This window comes from Hyperolius riggenbachi, chromosome 11, assembly GCF_040937935.1.
Source record: "Hyperolius riggenbachi isolate aHypRig1 chromosome 11, aHypRig1.pri, whole genome shotgun sequence".
Lineage (NCBI taxonomy): Eukaryota > Metazoa > Chordata > Amphibia > Anura > Hyperoliidae > Hyperolius > Hyperolius riggenbachi.
This window is the reverse complement of record NC_090656.1, coordinates 129,242,073-129,259,213: the sequence shown is the minus strand read 5'-3', so window position 1 is coordinate 129,259,213 and position 17,141 is coordinate 129,242,073. Positions and strand designations below refer to the sequence as shown.

At 45.7% G+C, this 17,141-nt stretch overlaps 1 protein-coding gene across 2 annotated transcripts in view; it reads right to left on the bottom strand.

Annotated features, from left to right (window-relative positions):
* Window positions 1–12,142: 12,142 nt before the first annotated feature.
* The window catches only part of LOC137537785 (epidermal growth factor receptor kinase substrate 8-like protein 2), a 176,296-nt gene continuing 171,297 nt past the window's right edge, over window positions 12,143–17,141 (bottom strand). For both annotated transcript variants that reach the window (XM_068259748.1, XM_068259749.1), the window contains exon 20: window positions 12,143–13,471. In XM_068259748.1, coding sequence (XP_068115849.1) covers window positions 13,370–13,471 — 102 coding nt within the window. In that variant the 3' untranslated portion in view covers window positions 12,143–13,369. The remainder of the gene's footprint in view (window positions 13,472–17,141) is intronic.

Sequence of the window (17,141 nt, the reverse complement as noted above, 5' to 3'; positions counted from 1 at the left end):
TTATCTTTTTCCACAGGTAACTCCGCAAAAGCATCAAACGCTTTGTAGCGCAGCAAAGGTGTCAGATGTCTGGCCCACTGGTCTTGGGACAGACGATACTGACAGCATGCTTTTTCAAAAGATCGCAGGAACAAGTCAATGTCAGTGTCCTTTTCAATAGTAGCAAATTTAAATTTTGCACTTACAGGGGATACGGCTCCTTCAGCAGGGAGGCTGGGCGAAGAACTCCGGCTGGCCTGTTGCACTTTTGCCATGTTCAGTTCATGCCGACGCTGGCACTCCAGCTCTGTAGCAGCAGCTTGGCGCTCCTCATGCGCGCGCTCTGCCATGTACTGCAGGTACTTTTCCAGGTCAGTGTCCGTCAGCTTTTGTAATGCCAGCTGCATTACCGGGTCAGCACAAATGGACAGTCCAGTACTAGCTGGTTCCAGGCGAGTACTTGAAGCTCTGAGACCGGGGTCCATACTGACAGTCTCCTGAGTAGCCGTTGCAGCAGGGCCCTCAGGATGCTCAACCTCTGTACGCATAGGATCTTCAGTCTCTGGTTCCCTTCGACTTGAGTCAGATGGGCTGGTGTCCTCCTCAGTGGACACATCCAGCACCCGCAGTTGCTGGCTATCCCATCTGTACAAGTCTACTATCCGGTCCTGATTTGTCTTGCGGAGGATGTCAATGCCCTGCGTTTGACGAAGTTTTTCCAGATCTGCTTGGCACATGTTCTTGTAGTTCCCGGACATTTTCATGCCAAATAAAATAAAAACTCTTGGGGAGGGGTACTGGGCTACACAGTCTCTCTGTATACAGTGGCTTGGAAAAGTATTCGGCCCCCTTGAAGTTTTCCACATTTTGTCACATTACTGCCACAAACATGAATCAATTTTATTGGAATTCCACATGAAAGACCAATACAAAGTGGTGTACACGTGAGAAGTGGAACGAAAATCATACATTATTCCAAACATTTTTTACAAATCAATAACTGCAAAGTGGGGTGTGCGTAACTATTCAGTCCCCTTAGTCAATACTTTGTAGAACCACCTTTTGCTGCAATTACAGCTGCCAGTCTTTTAGTGTATGTCTCTACCAGCTCTGCACATCTAGAGACTGGAATCCTTTCCCATTCTTCTTTGCCACAGATCTTTTGATTGGATTTAGATCTGGACTTTAACTGGGCCATTCTAACACATGGATATGTTTTGTTTTAAACTATTCCATTGTTATGTTATGTTTATGGTCTTTATCCTGCTGGAAGGTGAATCTCCGCCCCAGTCTCAAGTCTTTTGCAGACTCCAAGAGGTTTTCTTCCAAGATTGCCCTGTATTTGGCTCCATCCATCTTCCTATCAACTTTGACCAGCTTCCCTGTCCCTGCTGAAGAGAAGCAACCCCAGAGCATGATGCTGCCACCACCATATTTGACAGTGGGGATGGTGTGTTCTGAGTGATGTGCATTGTTAGTTTTCTGCCACACATAGCGTTTTGCATTTTGGCCAAAAAGTTCCATTTTGGTCTCATCCGACCAGAACACCTTCTTACACATGTTTGCTGTGTCCCCCACATGGCTCGTGGCAAACTGCAAACGGGACTTCTTATGCTTTTCTGTTAACAATGGCTTTCTTCTTGTCACTCTTCCATAAGAGCCAACGTTGTGCAGTGCACGACTAATAGTTGTCCTATGGACAGATTCCCCCACCTAAGCTGTAGATCTCTGCAGCTCGTCCAGAGTCAACATGGGCCTCTTGACTGCATTTCTGATTAGCACTCCCCCATGTTCGGCCTGTGAGTTTAGGTGGACGGCCTTGTCTTGGTAGGTTTACAGTTGTGCCATACTCCTTCCATTTCTGAATGATCGCTTGAACAGTGCTCCGTGGGATGTTCAAGGCTTTGGAAATCTTTTTGTAGCCTAAGCCTGCTTTAAATTTCTCAATAACTTTATCCCTGACCTGTCTGGTGTGCTCTATGGACTTCATGGTGTTGTTGCTCCCAAGATTCTCTTAGACAACCTCTGAGGCCATCACAGAGCAGCTGTATTTGTACTGACATTCGATTACACACAGGTGCACTCTATTTAGTCATTAGCACTCATCAGGCAATGTCTATGGGCAACTGACTGCACTCAGTCCAAAGGGGGCTGAATAATTACGTACACCCCACTTTGCAGTTATTGATTTGTAAAAAATGTTTGGAATCATGTATGATTTTCACTCCACTTCTCAAGTGTACACCACTTTGTATTGGTCTTTCACGTGCAATTCCAATAAAATTGATTCATGTTTGTGGTAGTAATGTGACAAAATGTAGAAAACTTCAAGGGGGCCGAATACTTTTGCAAGCCACTGTATATAAAAAATATATTGCATCCAGCTACAACACCAACAAATTAGTTCGTTTCTCGACAGGGCTAATTTGATAGCGCTATCTAAGATAATTTCAGCACAACACAGATCCCAAACACTGTCACAAGCCCCCTAGTGGCAGGACCGCACAATGCCTTCCAATCGGTTTCAGCACACAGACCATGCAATCTGTGGTCACAATCGGTGCGCAGAAGCCACTGGGATTTTGGCAGCAGACCGACTAGAAGGGAGCTTGTGAGTTACGGCAATACAAACTACACACTATTTCAGGGTATAACTGCCACCACTCCTACAGAAGGGTAGGAGTCCTAACTATACTGAGACTAATACCTGCAAATAAAACGGTTAAACACACTCTAATTTATCTAGCTAGCAACAGTAGTAGCGGCTCTTCAGAAGCTAGAGTTCAGTTTGTGCGGCTGAATAGCATGGGTAGCTGAACAAATAAAATGACTTTTAGTCGTTTATTATAAATGCAATATACATAATTAATATATACAGAAAATCATTAAAATCAACAATTATAGAGACATTAGTAGCACAGTATGAAAATAAAAATGGAAGAAAGTACGTATACTTGAGGTCAGGTGAAATATGTCCTTTCTGGGAAAACACATGGGGCCTGATTCACAAAGCGGTGCTAACAGTTAGCACGCTGGTGAAAAGCCCTTTATCACGCCTAAACTCAGTTTAGGCATGATAAGTTTAGGTGTGATAAGTTTAGGTGTGATAAGTTTAGGCATGATAAGTTTAGGTGTGATAAGTTTAGGAGTGATAAGTTTAAGAACCAACTGGGTTAGCACCGCAGTGCACAGCTGATCAAAAGTTTTGCGCTAGCAAAGACTGGTGCACTTCGCATAGAGTTTAATGTCGCTGCTTTGCGTGCGGGACTTTGTGTGCGATCGAAACTTAGCTAAAGTTAGCATGCCTAAACTTATCACACCTAAACTTATCACACCTAAACTTATCACTCCTAAACTGGCTTTTCACCAGCGTGGTGCAATGGTTATCATGCCTAAAGTCTCTAACTGGGTTAGCACCGCTTTGTGAATCGAGCCCATGCAGTTCTTTGTTTCAGTTCAGGAGCCAAAGTTCAGACAAGATGGCCGCTACTCTTCCTCAAAGCAGCAGCATGCTCCCATGAAGATGGAATTGGAGGAATAACCCCTCCCTATATGCACCCTGGTTTTATGGAAGCTAGTTTTGGGGGTGGAGCAAAGCCAGCCCCATCCGGTTCACAAACCAATCACATGACAGATTCATATTCCTCAGAATAAGACAATTCCTATGACATCAGACTTGGCTTCCATATTATGTTTAGTTCCTGAGAGGTTTAATACCTTGTCGTGGATTGTCCCTGGCCCCCCAAGACTGGTATCAAAATATCCATCAAAACACCATAAATTAAATTATATAACTCCCATAACCGTCCTGGGCACGGTATTCCTTTAACAGGGTAAAAATCATATAAAGCATTCATTTTCTCTCTGCTCCCAACGGAGTCGAGCAGTCTGGTCTCCTGCCAAGTTTATCCTGTCTCCTTCAAAAGGCAGCCACACCTGCCATTTGGGGCTTACTGCTAGAAAGCTTTCACACCTTGGTGTCACTGGCCCAGGAAGGGACCTCTTTTGATCAAGTTAATTTAAACAAACATGCCTTCACTGGTCAACAAACGTACTTCATGAAAAGAGTTTCTCTAGCAGCTATGAAACCAGAGACTCCCAGGCTCACAGTCTGCTACCACTCGACATAAAATCTTGATCTGGCGATGCAACGACAATCGGTGCAGGAAGCCGTTTGCGATTGCGTTTTCTGGTCTCACGGCTCTTCCGTGACACCAAGCAGCACAGGGTGACCCAAACCACTAGGAAAGTATTGGGGGCCAAAAGAGACCGAAAAGCCCTCCTACTAAAAAAGCAATGCTTGGTGTGATTTGCCTTCTTAAAAAAAAGGAAACTTGCAATAATTCAGCTTTAAGGACTTGTTCACACTGCAGGCGTTTCCGTTTTTTTTTTACACACGGGCGATTTTTAAAATCGCCCACCAAACGCTTGTGCAATGAATGTCTATGAGAAAGTTCATATCAGCGCGGGTCATGCGCTGTCCGTTCAGTAAAGCATTTTTGATGCGACTCCGCCTCAATGGAAAGTATAGGAGAAACGCAAAACGCTCACAAAATCATTTTGTGTAGCGATTGTGTTCACGTTTTTGAAGAATACATGCATTGTATTTATTATTTTCTGGGTCAAAAAGTTCACTTCCTGACTTGCGTCAGGGAGTGAATTGCATGACCGTTCAGGAAAAAACGCTTAGAAAACCGCTAAGCACAAAAACAAATCGCCCACCCAAGCGTCGGGAATCGTGGAAAAAAAGACGCCTCATAAACAGCCCAACACAGAGGGACACGTGAGCCGAACGCAATGTGAACAAGGCCTAAGTGAACATTTGTGGTTACCCACAATGCACCACTGCCGAATATGCAAATTATCACTTGTAGCCAGGCTGGCATCCAGACCCGCTGGTGTATAGCAAGCCTATAGCTTCAAATTTTACACAGCCACACCAACCCCACATGTATACATGCCTCCTCAGTGCATGGCAGGGATTGATATGCCTGTATGAGATAGGGCTTGGACCAGTGCAACTAAGTAACCAAGCCGCTCGGGGTGACCCTAACCACTAGCAAAGTATAGGGAGCCAAATAAGACCAAACAGTTTTCCTACTACCGGTAATTCAAACACTGTTGCACATGACAGGTGGGTGCCCTGGACTCTGCCACCACCTGGGACACCCAACCCCACATGCGACACCAAAGGGGCAGCACAGGTGGACCCCAGTGCTCACACCCCCAGGGGAACACTGATTGCTGAATGCCAAATACAAGAAGCAAATTCTCACTCCCAGATTGGCCCTCATCTTTAGCATTTTGTGTGAGAAGGCTACCTTCACGCGTTGCCCCCTGCTGGTCACATAATCTACGATTATGTGTGACCGAACTCTCTCTCATGTCTATGGCTGAATCTTTGCAGCTCCTGCTGGATTTGGTATTGAAGACACAGGTGTAAGTTGTGCACCTTTATTGGCTGACAGGCTGTCTGCAGACCAATCTGGGAGTGAGCATTTGCTTCTCGTGTTTAGCATTCAGCAATCAGTGTTCCCCTGGTGGTGTGAGCACTGGGGTCCACCTGTACAGCATTACCAAGATGCGTATATATTTTCATTTGCTTATGTCCAAATATGTACTATTGAGAAATGATAGCATAGATTTTCCATATATATTTATTTTCCAACCTATTACCTTTTTTTCCACCCCTAAGTCTTAAGATCATTTTTCAAGTTATATTTCAAGCAAAGTTTTCTATGTATTTAATAGTGATGGTCAATAAGATGCTAATAGTTTTGAGCTGGTGCATATTTCATGCTAATATTATACAAATGTAGCGGTGTGCAGTTTGGATTCTATCAATCAAAATAATTTGCCACTGCATTTGATTGGTCCAAGCTGCATATATTTGCATAAACTCTGCCAGCATGGTGGCATAGTGGTTAGCGCTCTTGTCCTTGCAGCGCTGGGTCCCCAGGTCCAATCCTAGCCAGGGCAAAATCCGGTTTCCTCCCACATCCCAAAAACAGATATGTTAATTGGCTTCGCCCTAAACTGGTCCTAGACTACAATACATATACTACATGATACACACATAGACATATGACTATGGTGGGGATTAGATTTTGAACCCCGCTGTGGGACAGTTAAGGCCTCGTTCAGACTATACGGTCTGCCGTGCGCATTTTAGCAGCATGTATAGTGTGCGACACGCAAGAACGGTAGAAGGGCATAGACATCCCTTCTACCGTTCCCATCATATGCGCTGTGCAGCAGCCATCTCCGCTAAATGATCTGCACGAAACCTAAGTGATAAGACGGTATGCTTTGTAAAGGGCTTTGGAATATGTTGGCGCTATATACTGTAAATACTAAATAATATTAAAATAAACACACAGTTTGAATTAACTCAATGATTAGCATCTCATCGATCATCTCTAGTATTTTTTACAACACTATTTTAATTATATTAGGCTTCAAAAACATTATTTAAAAAAAAAGTGTGGTTTCAGTAAAATAAATAAAATGAAACTTGTGTGTTGGAGCTGCACCCCTTCATCAACCTACAGCTGCCTGCTCCTTCCTCCTTTACACGCATGACCATGCAGGGGCGGAGTGACAGCAAGGAGGAGATGAAGATCTATAAATAGGGTGCTTCAGGTATTTTTTATCTAGCATTAACTGCAACTTATTTTTTTTTTCTTTTACAATATGTTTTCTGCATAATTAATTTACAACTATGCTCTGATAAATGCATTGAATAACTCTGCCTGAACTTAAACGCAAGCAAGAGAGAGAGAGACCACACACTATTTGTTTATTGGGTTTTATTTCCAGTCATCAGAATATTACAGGCTACCAATAGGATGGTAGGAAAGTGGCTTTTTCGCACTTACAGTCTCATTGTTATCAAATAATTGAATTCATAGAAACAATTTATACACTACTCTTCTTTAACCATAAAGAACTGAAACATTTTTTTTTTTTCGTAATGAAGAAGGATTAATTCAGGAAAGAAGGGCTAGTTTGCTTGCTTGCATGGGCTATGCTCCTGGTGACACTGAGAGTGACCTTCTTCTGGGAGCATGCCATGTCCTTGTCATTTACACTACATCAAGTTATGCACAACCTGAATTCAGACTCTAAACATCATTTTTCCCATTATCTTAAAGGACTTACAAGGCCAGGATTTTAGAAAAAAAAAAAAAAAGTTAACTACCTGCATCAGCTTGTCAGGCACGGAGGACGCCATCCGCGCCCTCCATGCCGTTCCGCCGGGTCCCCGCCACTCAGTAGCCCCCCGAACGGTCCCCGACCGCGCGGCCCGGGTCGGGGACCGTCCAGCCTGTACAAAGATGGCGGCCGGAGCTGGCCACGGCTGCGCAGTACGCATAGCCGCGAGTGCGACTGCGCAGCTCTAAGGCCATCCCCCCAATCCACGCTACTGTTACGTGATCGGGGGGTTGGCCTTAGAGCTGCGCAGCCGCACTCGCGGCTATGCGTACTGCGCAGCCGCGGCCAGCTCCGGCCGCCATCTTTGTACAGGCTGGAGAGCCCGACCCGGGCCGCGCGGTTGGGGACCGTTTGGGGGGCTACTGAGTGGCGGGGACCAGGCGCAACGGCATGGAGGGCGCGGACGGCGTCCTCCATGCCTGACAAGCTGACGCAGGTAGCTAACTTTTTTTATTTTTTTTCTAAAATCCTGGCCTCGTAAGTCCTTTAATGTGTTAACTGGGGGAACTTTATTGTTGCTATTGACTGATGTGTACTGAATAAGCCATCTTCTCTCACATTCGGCCAGATACCACATCTTGTCTTGACACTTTCTTTGTGTGCTGTAATGCTGGGGATACACGGCCCGATTAAGCCGCTCGACTCCCACCCGCTCGATCCCCGCCGGCGGACAATGGCAAGGAAACGAGCGCTGATAAGGAAGCGCTGGCGGGGACGAGCGGCAATCAATCCGCGCGCATGTGCGGACGAGCGGGGATGCGGCTGGAGTCGATCTGGCGGCTAATCGGCCGCCGGATCTACCCGTGTATACCCAGCTTAAGTCATAAGGCTGGTGTGTTCAGGAGGGTATTAATCTTGTATAGTGCAGATCACGGAGAACCCCTCGTCTAACCAGCAGACCCTGAATGTAGTACACACTGTGAAAGCTAGTCACAGGCAGTTATGTATAACTTTATATTCACAGATGGACACCAGTGGTGTATTTAATGGCAATTCCTAACATCAGATGATATGAAGGTGCCTGAGCCATTATATATTGTGGTAGCTGCTGGAAGAGGCTATACATAAAGACATCTATTTGTTTGCAGATAATCACATTAACAGAAGATCATTGTCCCAGCAAACATTTACATCCATTTGCAACATCCAACTCCCAACAGGCTGTAAGAGGGGCTAATCTTTGCTTAGGTAACAGCAAAAAGCAAAACGTTCCACCATCATGGATCTTATTCATGGGTGACACAACATGGATCTTATTAATGGGTGACACCAACATGGATCTTATGAATGTGTGACACCAACATGGATCTTATTAATGGGTGGCATCATCATGGATCTTATTCATGGGTGACACCAACATGGATCTTATTAATGGGTGGCATCATCATGGATCTTATTCACAGGTCACACCAACATGGATCTTATGAATGGGCGACACCAACATGGATCTTATCAATGGGTGACACCAACATGGATCTTATTAATGGGGACACCAACATGGATCTTATGAATGGGTGACACCAACATGGATCTTATTAATGGGTGACACCAACATGGATCTTATTAATGGGTGACACTAGAGATGAGCGTAATGGCGTAATTACGATTTCGCGAAATTTCGCGTAATTAGTGTAATTACGTTTATGGCCGTAAGTACATAATCGTAATGAAGAAGGATTTTGCAAAATTTTGCGTAAGCGTAATTTTCGCGTAGTTTTCGCATTGCAACGGGTATTACGAAATTAATGCGTATGGCCATGCTCCCGAAGCGGAAAAGTTGACGCATGGATCAATGTTAGGTAGCCGCCGACTTTAAAGGTTAATAGCAAAGCCCCCTTAAATGCTAAGAGCCTCAAATTTGGAGAATATATTAAGGAGATCAGAAGGAATAAGAGGAAAATTTTTTTTTTCAAAAAGACCTTATAGTTTTTGAGAAAATCGATGTTAAAGTTTCAAAGGAAAAATGTAAACATTTAAAAACCCGCCGACTTTAACGGTTAATAGCAAAGCCTGCTTAAAGTTTAGGAACACCAAATTACCAGGGTATATTAAGGGGATCAGTGGGAATAAGAGGAAAAAATTTTTTTTCAAAAAGACCTTATAGTTTTTGAGAAAATCGATTTTTTAAGTTTCAAGGGCGAAAATGTCTTTTAAATGCGGAAAATGTCAGTTTTTTTTGCACAGGTAACAATAGTGTATTATTTTCATAGATTCCCCCAAGTGGGAAGAGTTTTACTTACTTCGTTCTGAGTGTGGGAAATATAAAAAAAGACGCGGGGTCCCCCCTCCCAGACCTCTTTAACCCCTTGTCCCCCATGCAGGCTGGGATAGCCAGAATGCGGAGCACCGGCCGCGTGGGGCTCCGCACCCTGACTATACCAGCCCGCATGGTCCATGGATTGGGGGGTCTCAGAAGAGGAGGGGCAGCCAAGCTTTCCCCTCCCCCTCCGAGCCCTTGTCCAATCCAAGGACAAGGGGCTCTTCTCCACCTCCGATGGGCGGTGGAGGTGGAGGCCGCGATTTCCTGGGGGGGTTCATGGTGGAATCTGGGAGTCCCCTTTAAAAAGGGGTCCCCCAGATGCCCACCCCCCCTCCCAGGAGAAATGAGTATAGAGGTACTTGTACCCCTTACCCATTTCCTTTAAGAGTTAAAAGTAAATAAACACACAAACACTTAGAAAAAGTATTTTAATTGAACAAAAAACATAACCACGAAAAAAGTCCTTTAATATTCTTAATTAACCATTAATACTTACCTGTCCCTTTAAATAAATGATCCCTCGAAATAGCCTCGGAAATGTTCTATCAGTTACAATGTAACAAAGTTATTACAATGTAACAACTTTGTTACATTGTAACTACGCCGCACCCGACGTCACTCGCCGCTCAGCCGCCGCAGCATACACTTACGCGTCCGTGCAGGACGCTAAGTCCCCGCAGCTCCCGCTGTCCACCCCGCCCACATCTGTCACCCACATGTGAGTGACATGTAAGTGACATGTGGGAGAGGCGGGGAGGGCAGCGGGAGCTGCGGGGACTTAGCGTCCTGCACGGACCCGACAGAGCTCTGAGCTATATAGCTCAGAGCTCTCTAAGCATCTTTGTATTTGGGCTCCAAGGAGCCCCATTGGTCCTTAGCAGACCAATGGGGTTCCTTCTGATTTGAAGGAACCCCATTGGTCTGCTAAGGACCAATGGGGCTCCTTGGAGCCCAAATTCAAAGATGCTTCTCAGAGCTCTGAGCTATATAGCTCAGAGCTCTGTCGGGTCCGTGCAGCGCAGACGCGTATGCGGCGGCGGCGAGTGACGTCGGGTGCGGCGTAGTTACAATGTAACAAAGTTGTTACATTGTAATAACTTTGTTTAATTGTAACTGATAGAACATTTCCGAGGCTATTTCGAGGGATCATTTATTTAAAGGGACAGGTAAGTATTAATGGTTAATTAAGAATATTAAAGGACTTTTTTCGTGGTTATGTTTTTTGTTCAATTAAAATACTTTTTCTAAGTGTTTGTGTGTTTACTTACTTTTAACTCTTAAAGGAAATGGGTAAAGGGTACAAGTACCTCTATACTCATTTCTCCTGGGAGGGGGGGTGGGCATCTGGGGGACCCCTTTTTAAAGGGGACTCCCAGATTCCACCATGAACCCCCCCCCCCAGGAAATCGCGGCCTCCACCTCCACCGCCCATCGGAGGTGGAGAAGAGCCCCTTGTCCTTGGATTGGACAAGGGCTCGGAGGGGGAGGGGAAAGCTTGGCTGCCCCTCCCCTTCCGAGACCCCCCAATCCATGGACCATGCGGGCTGGTATAGTCAGGGTGCGGAGCCCCACGTGGCCGGTGCTCCGCATTCTGGCTATCCCAGCCTGCATGGGGGACAAGGGGTTAAAGAGGTCTGGGAGGGGGGACCCCGCGTCGTTTTTTTTTTATATTTCCCACACTCAGAACGAAGTAAGTAAAACGCTTCCCACTTGGGGGAATCTATGAAAATAATACACTATTGTTACCTGTGCAAAAAAAACTGACATTTTCTGCATTTAAAAGACATTTTCGCCCTTGAAACTTAAAAATCGATTTTCTCAAAAACTATAAGGTCTTTTGGAAAAAAAAAATTTTCCTCTTATTCCCACTGATCCCCTTAATATACCCTGGGAATTTGGTGTTCCTAAACTTTAAGCAGGCTTTGCTAATAACCGTTAAAGTCGGCGGGTTTTTAAATGTTTACATTTTTCCTTTGAAACTTTAACTTCGATTTTCTCAAAAACTATAAGGTCTTTTTGAAAAAAATTTTTCCCTCTTATTCCTCCTGATCTCCTTAATATATTCTCCAAATTTGAGGCTCTTAGCATTTAAGGGGGCTTTGCTATTAACCCTTAAAGTCGGCGGCTTTTTTATATTATACGGAGCGTTACGGTTTAACGCGAAATTACGGTAGCGTTTAATGCGAAATTACGGCATGAACGAAACGCGAAATTACGCGTTGAAAATTATGCTTACGGTATTTTCAATTACGATTTTAATGGCAATTACGCTACTGTAATTTCGCATCGTAATCGCAAATTTCGCATGCGTAATTTTAGTAATGCGAAATTACAAAAATTTCAGCTCAACTCTAGGTGACACCAACATGGATCCTAAAAATGGGCGACACCAACATGAATCTTATTAATGGGTGACACCAACATGGATCTTATGAATGGGCGACACCAACATGGATCCTATTAATGGGTGACACCAACATGGATCTTATGAATGGGCGACACCAACATGGATCTTATTAATGGGGGACACCAACATGGATCTTATGAATGGGCAACACCAACATGGATTTTATTAATGGGTGACACCAACATGGATTTTATTAATAGGTGACACCAACATGGATTTTATTAATAGGTGACACCAACATGGATCTTATTAATGGGTGACACCAACATGGATTTTATTAGTGGGTGACACCAACATGGAACTTATGAATGGGCGACACCAACATGGATTTTATTAATGGGTGACACCAACATGGATTTTATTAATGGGTGACACCAACATGGATCTTTTTAATGGGTGACACCAACATGAATCTTATTAATGGGTAACACCATCACAGATCTTATTAATGGGTGACACCAACATGGATCTTATTAATGGGTGACACCAACATAAATCTTATTAATGGGTGACACCAACATAAATCTTATTAATGGGTGACACCAAGCCACTGAGGTTACTTGGATGCAACTAAGTTTCCCATACTCAGGGAGCGATAACATGCTTCCACCAAATCTGCTGCCAGCTTAACACAAATGTCTACATTTTTTCTTATTGTGCAAACATTTTGCCCTGCTTGCCGTCCCTTTAAATATATACCATTTAGAGCCACAGAACAGATTCCATTTACACTAGATGGGGCGGAGCAGACACCACTGAAAGACCCCCACTGTACTCCCATGTAACTGTAATGAGTTTTTCCTAATGGTGGTGGAGAATTCCTCTGTGTTGTATGTGATTGTGTGCGCAGCATAATACAGGCGAAGCAGGAGGAAATGGGGATCACACATTCACTCCCAGGATCATCTGCTGAATTAAATATGCAGGGTTACCCCCTTCACTGCCAAACCATGAACTACTAACAAAGATGTTTGCGCTTGCCTTGCACAGACTCCTAGCAAGACTCTGCCTGGCTCCAGATGCCTCTGCACAAAATCAATTTATAAAATAAAGGAATATACATATAAAAGTAATACTTTCATGCAATACTTATAGCTCTCTCCCCATTTCACCCTTTGAACGCCATAAGGACAGCATATCTCACAGGCAGCAAATAAAGGAAAACAAAGCGTACAGAGAACATAACTTGAGAGAATCCATAGGTTATACAAATATAAATATGTGAATACTATATATATATCTATATGTACATGCAGATGAACTGTGCTGCCTGGTGGATGCTTACAGATGGTTAAAGGAATAGCTGTGATGCACCTAACACCACCCTAGGGGGCGTACATGTGAACCCACAGCTGAGGTCCATATTTCTAGCCCCTTGCTGTAACCATTTGCACATGTATAACTAAGCTCCTCCTTTTGCACCCAGAGGCATGTACACAGCGTGAGATCCTGCAAGGCTATGTGGATTGCTGCATAGAGTGGAGAAAGTGATGGGGGAGATCGTCCTGCTAGATTTCAGCCTCGACACTCTCAGGTTCCACTTGTTTTGAATGTATTTTTTCTTGCTGCCGTTTCATGATTTCCTGGAGTTCTGATTCACCTTGACTTTCCTGTAAAATAATATTTATATAAAGGAATAATGACAAAGAAAGGTGAAAAAGCATTTGTCATTTCTATACAAGCTTTTGTTTAACTGCTTTGGGACCGCCAATAGTTAAAACTACGCCATAGTTGTGGTTGCCTAAGCCTGATGTGGTGTAGTTTTAATGCCGGCGACTCCCAAGTATGGGACGCAATAGTCTCTGCCGGCACAGATCTCCACTGTCTAATAACAGCGGAGTTCCGTGCATCGGTCAGGAGCTGTTTTCCTTGGCTCCTGAGCGCCTGAAGCCTGTGAGCCAATCACAGTGATCTGGAAGTGAGAAAGTAAAAAAAGCTCTGGCCCTTAATCGATGTTATTGAATAAAATCTTTACATTTTGATCTATTGTTGCCTGCCATGATTTTCTAAAATCACTATAGAGTTCAGATTTTCCTTCTTTGCAAGCATGACAAAAGTAAATAGTTTTGAGTAAAGATGTTCTCATGTTCAGAACAGCCTAATAGTCTCATCGTATCTCAGGATAAGGAAATGCTTTTGTCTGATATAATACAAACTGATGCACCTATTCCACATCAGGCTAGTTAACAGTGCTCAGTTGCATTGCACATACAATTCTGTGGGCCTTTTCACAGTACTGTGTTGTAACCAATCGCATTATTCTAACTCACTGCATGCAGGCTTTGCATTAAAGTTTATGTCCAGTCTCCATCGCAGCTCATACTCATAACGTATGTGTTATGCAAATGATCACTGTGAATCTATCCTTAGGAAAACACTGCAGCATTTTCTGCCAGCACATGTCAGTAAGAATAAGGTAAGGACCTGTAGGAATAATTTTTAAAATCCTCACAATGCATAGAGCTCCCCTGGTGGAGACTGTTGTCTCATTAAAGTGAATGGGAACTGCATTTAAAAAAAATGAAGCAAATACTTACCTAAGGAGAGGGAAGGCTCTGGGTCGTATAGAGCCTTCCATCTCCTCTCTTGGTGCCCTCTATCCTGTGCTGGCTCCCCCCCCCCCCCGTTTCAATCCCCCACCAAAAGGGTATTTGGAAGTCTTCGGATGCTGTGTCCTCCCAAAGACGTGCGGCTCCGTACTGCACAGGCGTGAGCGTGCAAGAGAGCGTGCTTGCGCAGGTGCAGTACAGGGCCGCCCTTCTTCAGGAGCACTCTGGCTCCCTGAAGACTTCTGAAGCCTCCTTCGGTTGTGTAAAGCTGTATTTGACTAAATTAGTCAAATACTGCTACCGGGCGAGCCAGCACTGGAACGAGGGGACCAGGAGAGGAGCCGGAAGGCTCTATACTAGGACCCAGAGCCTTCCCTCTCCTTGAGTAAGTGTCTGTCTCATTTTTTTAAATGCGGTTCCCATTCACTTTAAAGGGAAGGTTCAGGGAGGGTGGGTAAAAAATCAAAATCAATTTCCACTTACCTGGGGCTTCCTCCAGCCCGTGGCAGGCAGGAGGTGCCCTCGCCGCCGCTCCGCAGGCTTCCGGGTGGTCTCCGGTGGCGCGCCCGACCTGGCCAGGCCGGCTGCCAGGTCGGGCTCTTCTGCGCTCCAAGGCCCAGTAGTTCTGCGCCTGCGCAGTAGAGCCCGGAGGACGTCCGATGACGTCAGCGCGGCGGCGTGGGACGCAGAAGTTCCGGGCCCTGGAGCGCAGAAGAGCCCGACCTGGCAGCCGGCCTGGCCAGGTCGGGCGCGCCACCGGAGACCACCGGGAGCCTGCGGAGCGGCGGCGAGGGCACCTACTGCCTGCCACGGGCTGGAGGAAGCCCCAGGTAAGTGGAAATTGATTTTGATTTTTCACCCACCCTCCCTGAACCTTCCCTTTAAGCACTTCAGTACCGACATATAAAACCCCCTTAACCTGAGATGTTTAATACTGGTGTATTTATACTTACCTGGGGCTACATATTTTAAAATGTATTTCTGTGAGAGCCATACCATATGTTTCAAACTGGGACAGTGCGCACGCGCAGCAGAGGGCTCACGTCTCTGTTGCCATGGTGATGTGTATACAGTTGATCCTCTGGGCAGTGGAAGAGTCAGACACGTCTTCAGCTTCAGCTTAGTTTTCAGCAACATCAGCAATTTCCCCAAGAAACAACCAACTAACAGCTTGTACAATTAGCTAACTGATTGGGGATTGATTTACTTTGTAGGACGAGATACTAGCACTTTGGCCCAATAGGCTGCCTGTCAAGTGACAGGCAGCCTATTGGGCCAATCAAAGTGCGGGGCTCTCATCCTACAAAGTCACTGGACCTCTCAGGGTCCAGGGTGGGACAATTGGAGCGGCCGTAAGTTTTAGGGGAGCTTGAGTAAGTTCGTAGTGCACGCTACAGCAGTAGTGTACCTACTTTGAAAATGTTACTTGCGCTGCTACACTAAGCTGCGCTGCTTGAGCAGTGTAGCTTAGTGAATCAACCCCTACTGATTTGTCTGTGAGCCAGATGTAGCCAAGAAAAGAGCTTCAACTGGCTTCCGAGCCATAGGTTCCTTACCCCTGCTCTAAGCTATGGGAGTGTGTCAGGGACGAGCCGCACATACACAAGAGCGCGACCAGCCAGATTGCCGTCGGGGATAAGAAGAGAACAGAGTGCCTGGAGAGGACGGTGAGGGAGCCCATTCACCACATGGGACTAGAGCAGGGGTCTCAAACTCAATTTACCTGGGAGCCGCAGGAGGCAAAGTCAGGATGAGGCTGGGCCGCATAAGGGATTTCACAAAAAAGTCAATCAGCAGCTCCCGCCCCCCCAGTCCCATGCACTGATTTTTATTTCAAAATCAAATTCACACTGAAGCGAACTATTTTGCCTATTTTACCTTATAGTTCGCTTCAGTGCTCCCATTACAAGTAATCCGCTGTGTCCTCGCCGCAAAACAAGGGCTGCAGAGCCCCCAAATCGCCCGGGGGGCAATCCGCCGGCATTTCTTGAAAGGGGCACAGCTTTCAGCTTCAGCTCTGCCCCTCCTGATGTCAATCGCGGCGCATTGCCGCCTCTCCCAGCCCCTCTCTGTGAAGGAAGAGTGAGAGGGGCGGGCAGAGGCGGCGATGCGCCGCGATTGACGTCAGGAGGGGCAGAGCTGAAGCTGAAAGCTCTGCCCCTTCCAGGAAATGCCGGCGGATTGCCCCCCTGGTGATTTGGGGGCTCTGCAGCCCTCGTTTAGCGGCGGGGATGCGGCGGATTACTTGAGAGCACTGAAGTGAACTATAAGGAATCTTTTGCCAGCGCGGGCCACAAAATATTGTATCGAGGGCCGCAAATGGCCCGCGGGCCGCGAGTTTGAGACTCCTGGACTAGAGGAAGCTTCAGGTAAGTATATATACTTCACTTATAGGAAAAGTGGAGTTTCATTTTAAAGTGCCCCACTGCAGGAATTTTTACTCAAAGTAGATCTTGTCTGAAAGTTTGAATGAACTTCAAATTGATAGTGCCTTAAACACACTAAGGGGCAGGGCTTGATTCACTAACACTTAGCGCCGGAGTGAACAGCCACTTAGTGCCCCCAAAGTAGCTTTGCGCGGACATACAGCTGCACAAAGCTACATCGCACACAGCCCCGCTCAGTGCACGATCAGCGCAGCTGAGCGATAAGGTCGCACCCGCTGCCCTGTAAATGTCGCAGCTGGTGCGACGAAAATGGTACATCGGTGCCCCCGAAACGGCGCATCAGT